Source organism: Podarcis filfolensis (genome assembly GCF_964270895.1).
Source record: "Podarcis filfolensis genome assembly, chromosome: 10".
Classification (NCBI taxonomy): Eukaryota; Metazoa; Chordata; class Lepidosauria; order Squamata; family Lacertidae; genus Podarcis; species Podarcis filfolensis.
This window is the reverse complement of record NC_139612.1, coordinates 44,381,234-44,394,802: the sequence shown is the minus strand read 5'-3', so window position 1 is coordinate 44,394,802 and position 13,569 is coordinate 44,381,234. Positions and strand designations below refer to the sequence as shown.

At 46.7% G+C, this 13,569-nt stretch overlaps 1 protein-coding gene across 1 annotated transcript in view; it reads right to left on the bottom strand.

Annotated features, from left to right (window-relative positions):
• The window catches only part of SHISA8 (shisa family member 8), a 36,349-nt gene extending 23,618 nt beyond the window's left edge, over positions 1-12,731 (bottom strand). The window contains exon 1 of the mRNA XM_083573820.1: positions 10,924-12,731. Within this exon, the coding sequence (XP_083429946.1) occupies positions 10,924-11,483 (560 nt within the window). The 5' untranslated portion in view covers positions 11,484-12,731. The remainder of the gene's footprint in view (positions 1-10,923) is intronic.
• Between the last annotated feature and the right edge of the window lie 838 nt (positions 12,732-13,569).

The window sequence follows — 13,569 nt, the reverse complement described above, 5'->3', positions numbered from 1 at the left end:
AGCCCTGAGTCCTCCATAAACTGCTGTGTGGAAGTGCCCACTGTCTGTACAGCTGAACGATGCCATGAGTGATTAGCAAGGCCAGCCCTATCATTAGCCAGAGTGAGGCAGCCACTTCTGGCAGAACGTTTTGGCTGACGTGAAAAGGCAACAAATTGTCAGTTATTTAATTATTCCATTGTTACTACCAGGAAATGCACTTGTGAGACTTTCTGCCTCAGGCTGCCAAAATAACTTTGCTGGCCTTAGAAGGGGTTTGTTTAGTTCTGGATTTGTTCCTGGTGTTTAGTGCACCTTTGATTCTGTTTGTAGAAGGGCAACCGCTTCCTCCCCTCTGGCTTGAGCCAGCACCACAGTCGGAAGGAGTAAGTTCGGCGGCAGCTGGGGATGGAAGGAGCTGTCAGTTTTGGTTCTTCCCGTTTCTCATTTCCCCAATCCTAAATTCAGTTCTCTGCACTTTGCAGCGATTTGCGGGTTTGTTACCTCATCAAAATTCATCAACATTTCAGGGCAAATGTCTCCTAATAAACACATATTCATATGCAGTTTTGACTAATGCAAGTGTGATCTGCTTGTAGACTTCGTGTGGATTCTTTAGGGCAGGCGTGAGCAAATGACCCTGCACATGTTGCTGGACTACAGCTCCCCAGACCATTGGCTCACAAACAGGGGCTAAAATGGGAGCTGTGTGCCCCACAACATCTCGAGTCCCACAGGTCCCTGCTTTAGCACAACCATTTCCTACACTCCTGATCAGATCACCAAACTGACCTGCTTCCCTATGTATTTACCCAATTATACCTTTTAAAGGCTGAATTCTTTTCTGTGAGGAAAGACAATTATTTTCTGCATCTTTACAGCACCAAGCCTGATGGGTTTCTTTCTCCTACCTCAGCTCTATGGGGCTTTAAATACTGTATTTATGGTGTCCCCTTATGTGGTACCTTGTTTCCCAACCTGTGGCCCTCCCAACAGGCTGGGAACCTCTTCTTAGGAGAGCCAGCTCTTCTCTAATAGACATCACTCCACCAGCCAATCAGGCCTGTTCCCTGGGGCAACTGTATGTTCAACTTACATGCAAGCAAGACATTAGGACAGATAAAAGGAGACAAGATGAAAATTAGCTCTCATTAGTGAGCTGGGGGAAGGGCACTTCGTGCTCCCTGGCAGGTTCCTTTCTCAAGCGCAACACTGTTATCTTCATTCCCACTGTGGGTGATAAGAGTACATTCATTTACCTGCTATGGGTAGTGCCTCCACAGAAATGTGCTAAGGATCAAAATGCTAGTCAATCGCATAGAATATTAACATTCAACGTGTTTCATCGAATTGTAGAATCCAACCCCCTGCAGTGCAGGGATCATTTTGCCCAACGTGGGGCTTGAACCCGCAACCTTGAGATTAAGTCTCGTGCTCTGCCAACTAAGCTATCCCAATGCAAGTAAGTTCCACTGAAATCAGATGCACTTGCTTCCAACTCCAAGCAAATACATTCAGAATCATGATTTTTTTCAGTGCACACACAAAAAACCGACAAAAACACAAGTAGACTTCTACCCTTTCATCCTTCCTTCAGTCCAAGACATTTGCACTGATATATCTGCCCGAAATCCACTATCAGAATCTCTGCAGTGATAGTATTTTGTCCGCATAACAAATTCAAACCAATATAACCGTCAGGGGTTATTCTAAACTGCTTCCATGGGGAAGCTGTCATCTCCTGCACACACACACACACACACACACACACACACACACACCAGAACCGCCACTGCCTATAATTCACAACTACAATAGGCAGGCAACTCTGGCCAGAATATGTTTTCCAACACTTCTCCTACTCCTTCCACAAATTCTGTAGATTCAGCTCCAGTTTGGGCTATGCTTGTTTTACCTCATAGCTCTTCCTTGTCTGCCTGTGGGAAGCCTGAGGGCCCAGGACATCAGAGAACCTGGAGGGAGCAGTGGGTTGCATCGGATGAGGCCATGGACCAAAATAAGGAGATGGATCTGGTTCCCCATCTCTATTCTTCATGGTCTTCATAATCAGTACTCAAAAGCTGCTATTCCTCACCCAGCCCAAACCACAAATGTGCTGTCACCCTCTGTTCAAATATATTACAGTCCACTTCATAGCCCCTGCCATCTTTTTGGAAACAGGTTATTATCCGTGCCACCTTCTGCTGCTGGGGCTCTTGGCATGCAGTATGAGACCATCTGGCTTAATCCTGGCTGCATTACAGCTTCTCTGTCCTTATGAGAACATTGTTACGAGCCACCCCCCACTTCTGCCTCTCAGCACCAGAATCCAGCACATTTCCAGGTGAGGGCACAATGTCTGCTCCCTGACACTAGCCTGTTTTAAAAGCTTTCTTTCCTCCATATCTGAAGGAGGAATCTTAACAAAGCAACCCATTTCTTAATATTCAGTGGTTAATTTCTAAAATGAGACCTGTGGGGAACCTTTGGCCCTCCAGGTGTTGCTCCTGTCAGCCCCACAAGCCTGGTCAATGGCAAGGGATGATGGGAGTTGTAGTTCAGCAACACCTGGAGGGCCAGAAGTTGTCCACACCTGGTCACTGGTGGAGGAAGAGGCATGTGAGGGGAGCACACCGCCCGTGGCAGCGTGATCCCGGTGGCGTGCCATCGTGACTGCCCCCCCCCCGCGCTGGGCGCCATGCCCCTACGGGCAGCACACCACGCCCCAGGACGTGTGCCACACCCCTACAGGTGATGCACCATGCCCCTGGGATGCACACCAGCCCTGCCCCCGTCTGCTCTCTGCCCCCCCGGTGCCGGAGCATGAAGCTCCGCCACTGCACCTGGTTCAGGAGTTCTAAATTTAGAAGAGTGTGTTTCAGTTATTTGGTGCTGGTAAACCTCTGCCCAGGCTCACTGGCATTCCAAAATGGCACTTTTTTGTCGTTGACATAACATCAAAATATACATTTCTTGGGCAGGATGTACATTTTGCGAGCCAACATTTCTACACTGAGCCTTAAGTGTAAATTGAGATCTCAGTTAATTGATAAACCTCCTAATGAAGTGCCGCTTCTAGTCTTAACACCAGAAATTGCACGAACAGCACCAGAGAAGTGTTACATGTCCACTGGGGCCAATTCACACAACCTGTTTCCACAGCATATGGTCCTTTTTGCAATTACTGTAATCAACGGGTTATTTTAAAATGCTTTCCCAGAGCCAGTACTTTGCCTGCCTCTTTTTAAGAAAATAAATAGAAATCCCTTTGTTCACATTTTCTTCACTTCCTCTTCTTGCTTTTTGTGCCCCTGTCTGATACCACCAAAAACTCCCTTCCTTCGCATTTAATTATTTCTAATAGTCCCTGATTGTACTCTTATCAAACAAAGAATAATTTTTACAAGTCTTTATTCTTGGTCTCTATTTTCTACGTACATTAGTTATTGAAATGGCCCAATACATATATACATCATTGTGTTATAGGGTGACATCCTGTGCAAGCAGAGAGGACCTCCCTTTCCATTTCTCCCCCCTACCCCATCTGATCTGGAGGAATCTCCAACCTGCCAGAGCAGATTTTGGGGGGAACAAGGGATTAGGGGAATAGTAATCAGTTCCACCATTTGTGCCCATTCTGCTGATGGATGATGGGCAGGGTAGACGCCTTTGGATTTCACCCTAAGTTATTTCCAATATTTATGCAGAATTATTCTTGCTGATGGCCCAGGGAACAGGCTGGAATGAGCATGGCTGACCTCTTTTCAGTTTGCTCTGGGTGGAATTCAACATCTTATTATTTTATTTTAATGCATTCAATTATTTTAACAGCTTATTCCACTTTTCTCCATCAAAGATGGGCCCAAAGCAGCTCACAAAATTAAATAAACCAAAACGCCATGTTTAAAATTAGTATGAATACTGTCTTGTGTAATTGTTTGCTCACTTATACTATATAGGTTTAGGCACTAATAAGAGCCGATTCATATGCACAAGCCCCACTTCTTTTCTTCATGCCATATATTGGCTGTGTGACTCTCAGTACATCCTAGCCATATCTACTCATAAGTAAATCCTATCGATTTCAGTGGGCTTTATTCCCAGGGAACGTGTAGCTGAAAGGCATATCCACCACTCAGTTTCATAAACTGTGTCCAAGCATGTGGAGGCCAAGCCCCAAACATAAATTTGTTGTCCATGCTGTAATTTGCAGCAGTTTCCTAGATCAGTCTCTTTGCCCTAGTAAACAATTTCTCGTAGCTTTTTTATTTCATTCAATTCACCCTCAAGTCCCTACTCACCCACAAATATAACATGGATTTATTGCCAAACTTGTTTCCCTAGCAGACAATCTGCAGACTAGAGCAGGAACCTCACTGATCAGACACTCACAGAGGCAATAAGTTACCAAATTCCCAGAGCTTTTACATTTCCTGTCCATTCCAGCAGCCTTATTAGTATCTTTGAGAGCTGCTGGGGAAGGACTCAGGGGCAGAGCAATTTATCTGGGGCAGGGAACCTCAGGCTCATGGGCCAAGTTGGGGCCCTCTGGACTTCTCCATCTGTCCCTCAAAACTCTCCTCAAGATACACTTCCTCTCACCAGGCCACACCCTCACCGCCTGGCTTCGTACCAGCCTTGAGGGTTTTAGCCTGGCTGGAATGTGCTCATGAACTCTGATAATGCCTCTTCTTTGTCTGCAGAGAGAATTGTGTGTGAGTGAGTGACTGTAGAAACTAATCTACTGTACAAAGGTAAAATTTACACCCATTGCTCCACCCACTTTGGCCTGTGGCTCCCAGAAGGGACTGTGGCCCTCAAGGTGAAAAAGACTCCTTTCCCCTGCCTTGTATGAAGGAGGTCTCAGGTTCAGTCTTTGGCATCGCCAGAGGAAATGATCAGATGGCAGGTGATGAAAAGATGCCTGCTTTAGGCCCTGGAGAGCTGTTCACTGTCTGAGATCATATCAGAAGCTGGGGCGGCTTTTGTAATTTTGTGAATGTCCCTGGAAAATTGGTGCACTTGGAGGGCATGGGGAACATCCTTATTTCCTCCACTAGTGCAGCTGCTGCCAAGCTTGGGGAGGAGGATGAGCCAGTGCCTGTCCTGAGGAAGCTTTCTGCTGCCTCTCTATGGCCCCTCCAAGGCTGCCTTCAGGTGTAAAAGTTGTATAGCTTCTCATCTCCTTGTCATCTGATGGGAGGGCATTCCACAGGGTGGGTGCCACATCCAAGAAGGCCCTCTGCCTAGTTCCCTGTAGTTTCACTTCTTGCAGTGAGGGAACCGCCAGAAGACCCATGGACCAGGACCTCAGTGTCCAGGCTGAATGATGGGGGGTGGAGACGCTCCTTCGGGTATACAGGGCCAAGGCCATTTAGGGCTTTAAAGGTCAGCACCAACACTTTGAATTGTGCTCAGAAGTGCAATGGGAGCCAGTGTAGATCCTTTAGGACCAGTGTTGCTCCCAGTTACCCATCTAGCAAAGTTAGTCAAGTGATAAAGTGCTGCCTGTACAATCGCTGTACTATGGAGGATAGAGTGATTATCAAAGGTCAGAAAAGATGCAAAACTGGGGCTGGATATTTAGGAAGCTTGCATGGGACCGACTTCCAAACGTTCTCACTCTAGCAGGAATTATAAACACCTTGCTCCAGGAAATATTGCCGTGCACAAATTTGACTTGATGAAATAGTAAAACAAGAGCATTAACTTAAGCAAGATGAAACAGTGACACCTGTGTTGACGTGATGGTGCTATTTCTGTGCTCTTTTCTCCTGCCACCTCTGCCAGCACACCTGACCTCTAGGCAGACTTCATCCCTAGCATCTGTCTCTATAGATACCAAAATCTGTCTCTTCCTCTTCTGATTATGACTTCCCTAGTTTTGGCAACACATTTTGTTCCAGTTAACAGTTCCTGCAATGACCTCTGTAGATTCCAGAAGCAGCTTGATGGTAGCATCCATAGTTTTCTTTGGGCTAGAGGACAAGTGCCTATTTAAACATCCCTTGTTCTGTTTCCCAGATGAGTTGCAGGGTCACCTGCCTCATTAGTGATTGATTTACGTATGCATTTACGTATGACTTAGATTTATAACCCACCCTGCAAATACATTGGCTTACAATAATCTTATAATAAAAATACAGTAAGTATCATGTTAATAAAAGTGAGGGACACGATGAGTTGCATCCCAAAGCACCCAGGAAGAACATTATGGTCAGGAGAAGATCAGCCTGGTTCTAGCCATGAGGCAGAGAAGGAGGTGCAGTTAACAGAGAAAAAGCACAAGAGACGTTTGAGCAAAGCAATTGCTTCTTGGGCACAGGTTGGCTGGCACCTTTAATCTAAAGTTCCTCTTGTCAGCCGAACAAACAGAAATTTGCTCAGCAGTGGCTGCTCAGCAAAGATCCCAATTTTCAGTCATATTTACCTGCATTCACAATTGAGGAACCATATCCAAAATCAATGCTTTTTATTTGCTATCAAGGGCACAGCGGAACAATTGCATCAAGATGCAATAATTTTGCCAAGCATAGAAAGATTTCTTTTTTCTTTTTAATTCCCAAGTTTGGCTGTTCATCCAAAGCAGAAGTCACTTGACTTTGGCTATAATTTAACATTAAGTTACACATGCTAATTTAAACTATTGAAATCAAGGCCTGTTTGCAATAACTATATTGGCCCACCACCGCAAAAACTTATATAGCCAAACGGAGCTGGACTAGTAAATTATAATTCACTGTGTTTGTTTTGTCCTAAGAAAATGAAAAACCAGTTGCTTTTGGCGGTCTACTGTATATGCTAGAAGTTTGCATTGTGGCCCTTCTAGTTTAACGCTACAGGCTTGTCCACCCTTCTGCTTGCCCCGTGCTTAGGAAGCCTTGGTCTCAGCAGTTTCCCCCTTGACCCATGATTTCTAGGCACAGGGACAAGCAGCTTTCTCCTTGCTCTGCTCCTTTCCAAGGGAAAACCCTCTCTTTAGCAAACACCAATCTGGAGAAAACTCAATTGCTAAAGATCAGGTTTCCCTCTAAGGGAAAGTGGTGGGGCAAGGGAAGTCTGGATGAGCCCTATTTTAGTTCTATTCTCCCTTGCTCCCAAACAATCATTTGTTGCTCGCAAGAGGAAGGCTAGAAAAAACAGGTGTAAATTTGCAGGGAAGCAGATTTTGGCTAAACGTTAGAAGACACTTCCTTGCAGGGAGGACAGTGGAACAGAATGCCTTGGGAGGTGGTGGGCAGAAGATGTTTAAGCAGAGGCCGAACAGCCAAATTTCACAAGGATGCTGCAGTTGCACCCTGCATTGCAGATCCTGTTTTTATTTTATTTTCTTAATGAAATTTTATTTTCTTTTATTTACTTAGTACTGCTTTATTAACCACATTTCCCAAAGCTGCTTATTCATGTAGCAGATGGGTTTGCGCTATTGTGCCAGTAATGTGCGTCATTACCAGATGTGGTATGTTGGTGAGTTTCAAAGCTGTTGCGCAGCGTAGCAATAGGAGAGGAGCATGGCAGTGGTCAGAGGGAGGTGAATCGGGGAGACAACACACTTACAAGCATAAAGGCACTTTGGCCATCACAGAACCAACCACTGGTAGCAAAACCCCAGACCCTATTGAAGCAAGCCATTATGCTGGCATTGCAGTTGACAGGCATCACAACACAGCTGTGCCCGATCGGCCATGTATATGATGCCACTTGGAACCACGTCACTGCGCTGTCATAGAGAAAAGCATTGATGGGATGGTTTAAAGTGGGCATAAAGTATTTGGATGTGTTCATGCACACATACAACCATATTTAGCTAAAGAGTCAAATTGTTAGAACAGGGAAGAATTTAATTTCTCCCCCATTTCTTCTTTTTAGATCTATAAAATGTGTCACATAACCATCATATGAAACACTTGAACTTTGGGACAGCATTAGCAAATTTCAGTCTTGCTGAAGTTATAGCAAGTTAAGGCATCCATGGTTTCAAACATGATATGTGATGGAAAAGATAAGGAGGATGTGGACACCCCTACATTAATGGGGAGGGAACTAGCTCTCTATGGCTGTTAGACATTGTATGGTGGAACCTCCGTGGTTAGAGGCAATACCAAAATCTAGGGACAGAAGGGGGCAGGCCATTGCCTTGGGGAGTTGCTTGTAAGCTTCCCAGAAATGTCTGGCTGTCCATTGCTGGAAACAGAACAGATAGACGTGGGTCTGATTCCATCGGCCTGTTAGGTTGTTTACATACTTCTGGTGTCATTAGAAACACTTCAATATTTTGCACTGCCAGAAACAAAGAGAAGCCTGGGGAAATGACATTTGTGTGATAGAATTTGGTATCCCCACCCTGCTCTGCAAATCTGGCATGAAACCCAAAGTTCAGTTTCCTGGATCCTTGACTCTGTCATTCTAGAACTTGATCCTTTCCATGGGCTACAGCAAGTGGGGGATCTTGCCACCAGAGTCACATAGCTGCCTGGAAAGTTCACAGCATGGCAATTGGTAAAGGTAAAGGTAAAGGTAAAGGTAAAGGGACCCCTGACCATTAGGTCCAGCCGTGGCTGACTCTGGGGTTGCAGTGCTCATCTCGCTTTACTGGCCGAGGGAGCTGGCGTACAGCTTCCGGGTCATGTGGCCAGCATGACTAAGCCACTACTGGCAAACCAGAGCAGCGCACGGAAATGCTGTTTACCTTCCCGCCAGAGTGGTACCTATTTATCTACTTGTACATTGACATGCTTTCGAACTGCTAGGTTGGCAGGAGCAGGGACTGAGCAACAGGAGCTCACCCCGTTGTGGGGATTCAAACCACCGACCTTCTGATAAGCAAATCCTAGGCTCTGTGGTTTAACCCACGGCGCCACCCGTGTCCCTAGCATGGCAATCAGAAAAGCCCATTTGGCTACTTTTGTGATCGTGCCTCATGCAGGCTGTTGGGTGCCCCTGAACTGAGACCGTTTCTGTGGCACTACACTGGATGGGCCATCATCCCTGGCAGCCTCCCATACACAGAGGTGGAGACCTTCATCAGATCCTTGATTCTGGTGCGGTGCTCTAGCTTGGACTCTGCCTCCCTTGCTGCCCAGTGGGAGTCAGAGGAGCAGCTGATCAGTGGATTTGGGCTGAGAGAGATGCTCCAGGGACATTTGTCCGGGATGCTTATTACGCCCATGAGAAGGGGACACACAGTTGCCTTGACACCTCCCTCGATGCCAAGCACAAACAGAGAGTCGCTGACTGGGCAAATAGCCCCCTTGGCTGCCCATCTTCTTTGCTGTTGCTACACATCAGGTAGAAAGATTGCAGTCCTGGCACAGAAGCAGATCAAACGCTAGCATTACAAAGAGCTGGCACCCAGCGTGGCACTGCTTCCCTGCTCCCTTCCTCCCCTCCCCGGCTCTTCCACGCTGTATGTCATCATCCCTGAGCCCCCACATTCCCTTCCCACAACAACTGACAAAACGACCGCGCATGTTGCTATGTGTGTTGTAGGAGCCATGACTCGTGACCTACAAGTGCTACATAGCCTTGGGAGGAACAACTTCGCCTCTGACAAGAGACTTAATCCTTCTTCCCCTATTGCTTCTGGGGGACGGGTGGGTGGGAGAGAGAGAGAGAGAGGCCCCCGGCAGAAAGGGCTGACAGGGAAATCAAGGGAGCGGGGAGGCACAGAAGTTGAGGGGAATGGAAAAGAGGACAGTTCACAACTGGGCTTGTAACACAGGGAGAGAATGAAACCGGAGGAAGGGAAGCGCAACGAGAGAAAGAAGCGAAGGAGAGCAAAACAATGGAATGCACACTATGGGAGAATGCTTGTGTGTGCGCGCAAGAGATGCAGATAGGAAACGCCACCAGACAACCTACAATTAATTGCCGAGTTCAGTTGCTTTGCTTCAGAGATGGCAGCTGCAAAGTGAGAGGAGGCAAAGGGCTGGTCCCAGCAGGAGACGCTTAACCGCCAATACCCGCTTCCAATCTCCACCGACACCCCCCCCAGCACCGCATGGCTTTGAACTTGTTTTCATCGCACATACCGCAGCAGCATTCCGGGCTGCTTTTCCTTGAGCAGTAGCAAAGTTGGAGAGGTGTCGCTTTTGAATATCCTAGCTTTCTATAGTGTTGCGCGCCACTTGCCTTTTAATCCCTCTGCACTGTGCTGGCAAGGGGTGCAAGGGGCAGCTGCAAGCATGTGTCTGCTTGCCAGGCACCAGTGTTCATCACCCCCTCCTCAAACGCACGCACAAACACAAACAGAAAACTGCATATAAAGTTCCACAAAGTTCCACAGCCTTGCTTTAAAAACAGGGTCGCTGGGGAAAAGAAATAATATATTCTGAGGTACTGAGGTCCATTATGCACACACACACCCCTCTCTTTCTTTCACTCTCAACACATGAAGATATCACCAACTTTACTTTCAGCCTTGCTTCAGCCAAGCATGAAGTGTACCTGCCTGCCCGGGCTAATCTTAACACCCTTATTATTCTCTTCACAGTATATCTCTCTCCCTCCCTCCCACTCTCCACATTTTATAATAACTTACATTTTCTTTTGAAATTAGCCTCTTAGGTTTCAGCCTCTTAAGTAAAATTAACAGTTCCCACTCTCAAGAAACATTCTTTGCTAAGCTTCACCTACTTGAACTCCTCATTCCCACCCGTTTGCACAATTCCTTTATTATTCACCAGAGCCATATCATTCCCTCTCTTTGTCTTCTGAGGACTTAGACCTAAAGACAAAGAAGGTTGTATGTGTGGGGCAGAGGGAGGAGATGAGAAGAGGAAAAGATTGTGGTTGACTTTGTAGACCTCAGTGTCAGCCTCAAAGGAGGTGACAGAGCTACAGGAGGCAGTTGGACATGTTGTTTATCGAAATTCACTGCAAAGAAAAAGTCAAAAGGAGACACAGAAGGGATAAAAGACAGATTTTTTTGGGGGGGGGTCTTACCTGGACATGGTCATCTCTGCCTGAGGGCTCTGTGATTTCTCCAGTCCCAGCTTTGTAAAGATGCCTACCAGCACCATGATGGCCACCACACCACAGATGATGTATACAATCATGTTGGTCTTGTCCCGTGTGGGATTCTCGGGGGTCTCGTCCACCTGAGGTGGTGGTTGGCCTGTGTTGATCCATTCTGGCCTGTCATAATTGGTACAGCCACTTTGGTCCAGTCGCCCAGTTGTGAACTGGCAACAGAAGCGATACCCACAGGTCCCACAACAAAACTTGTAGATCCCAGAATTGCAGTTAAAGGGTGGGTCCCACTGACCCATGACATCGTAATAACCAAGGCACCGATCGCCCCCAAGTATGGCCTCAGTGGTGGCCACAGCAGTGTCCTCCAAAGTGGGGCCAAAGCTGGTGTTGCTGTTGACTTCAATTTGCGCTTCTGGCTCAGGTTTCTGGGTACTGGGATTCCCAGTCCAAACCTGTCCTGGATCCAAGAGAACTAGGCAACAGAATCCAAAAATATAACCCCGTTCCATCTGCAAACCACCCCAGCTCATCACGGAAACGGTCTCGTCTCTCTTATTCTCTGACTGACTTCCCCAAAGGAGAAAAATCTTCTTTTGTCCAGACAGACAATCCAAAGAAGGGAATTCAAAAATTCCCAGTTAAAAGCTCAAGTAACCAGCACAAATCGCCGTCTACCACTTCCAGTGGAGAAGAGATACTTCAGCCCCTCCTCACTAGTTTTCTCCGGCGCAAACCCCACAGTCAAAGCAAAACCCTCTAGCCCAGAGAAGGGTGTGGGATGGGTGGAAATAAAGATGGGAGTTGGAAGTTAAAAGAAGGGAGGGAGAGAGGGGGATGAGGCTAAGGAGAAATATCAAAACAATGTGCAGCACTGACTAAGTGAAAAGACAACCTCACAATTTCCTGTGCGATCCCAGGAGGTGGGGAGATGTACAATTCTCCTTCTCTTTCTTCTTCTTTCGTAGCAAATATTCTATGCTTCTAGTTTCGTCTGAGAAGCTGCGCTGTGAAATACCACAGACTACATTCCCATCTTGGCTCGAGCAGAATCCTGGAAGCAGCCTGTCCCTTTCTCGCTTTCGCTCCCTCTTCCTCAGAGACACTGCTTTCTGGAAAAAAAAGAAATCCTTTGCACCACTGAGAAAGGGAGGGATTGTCAGGAGGGAAAGAAAGAAAAGGGGAGGGAGGGAGAGGGAGCATAGGAGGAGTGAGAGGGGTCCTTATTTCTTCTTAAAGCCAGATCCACAATTGCCTGACAGTTTCCAAAGCAGACCAGAGAAGAAGCTTCGCCAACTCCTCCAATGCGCTCCGTGTCCTCTGTGCAAAGTCCTGGCTCGCTGCCAGAGGTTGTCATTAGGCCAGAGGGGATGCAAGAGGACACCAGCAGCTCCTTATTGACCGTGTCCACAGGGCCGCCTGCACAAGTGGCATGAGAGAAACAAGCATGCTACCTGCAAGGAAGAGGAGGAAATTGGATGTGCGCTGGATTCTTTGCTCTCCTTTTTCACATGTGCAGCTCTGCGGAGACGTAGAGCTGCTTCTTAGCAAACACACAGAGACAGATATAACTTCAGTCTGGCAATATTACAACTGCAATGTTATGTTTGAGAGCACGACTGTGAAATGATGGTCATAGGGCATTGTTGCTGCTGTTGCTGCTGTGTAAAAACAACAGCAACAACAAGAGCAACTACAGCTACTACCAACCCCAATCTAGATATCTGTTTGAGGTCAAACATAGCTTTGGATATCTTTTAAAGACACATGCTATGGTTGGGCGGGGGGGCAAAGAGACTAATGAGGTACAGAATATGAACACTCGCAGAAAACATAGCTGGTTACTAATTTTCTGCCCCCTCCCAATCTGACAAAAGAAAGCTAAACACAAGCTGCAGCCTGCAGTACCTCTACAGTGACTGGCTGTAAGGACACTGGCTTCTGTTCTTGAAATGAGTCCCCAGCCTTAGTCATTGGCTCAGCGGCTGAAGTGTCACGGAATGTTTACGAACATTCGCACGACTCATGTGTTTATTTGGTCAGCCCACAGAGTCTAGAGACAGATGGGGCACTGCGCTGTTTGTGGGAAGGGTTTCAGCAGAAAAAGAGTGTAGGCAACAAGAACGAAGTGTTGGTAAGCAGACGGTGCAAAATACTACTTGTTTATGAGAGCTGAATGGTGTGCGAGAGAAGGGCGTATATGGATATGAGCGGCATGAATACATATGTGAAAGAGTGAAAGGGGAAGGGACAAAGAGAAGTTATCACATGCACACGGAGACACGCACACCCTCCCCTCTCCATTTGTGAACTTTATGCAAGTCCCCACCTGTTTATGCGTACAGCTTTTGGGTTGACTAAATAGGAAAGCTCTGTGGCAGAGGCTGATGTTGTGACAGGAGGAGCTGCTTTTATTGATTTTTTCTCCAAAGCATTTAGCTATGAATTTAAATTATTTCTAGGCCACTTTTCCAACTTCAAAGCAGCATTAAAGCTACTCTTTCAGATTGGGAGATGAAAATTCTAGCTCCCCTGTGCCTTTAGGGAATGATTCGAGGTGTCCAAATCTAGAAAAACATACAGGGAGAAGCTCATCGTATTTCTGAAAGGGCACAGGCT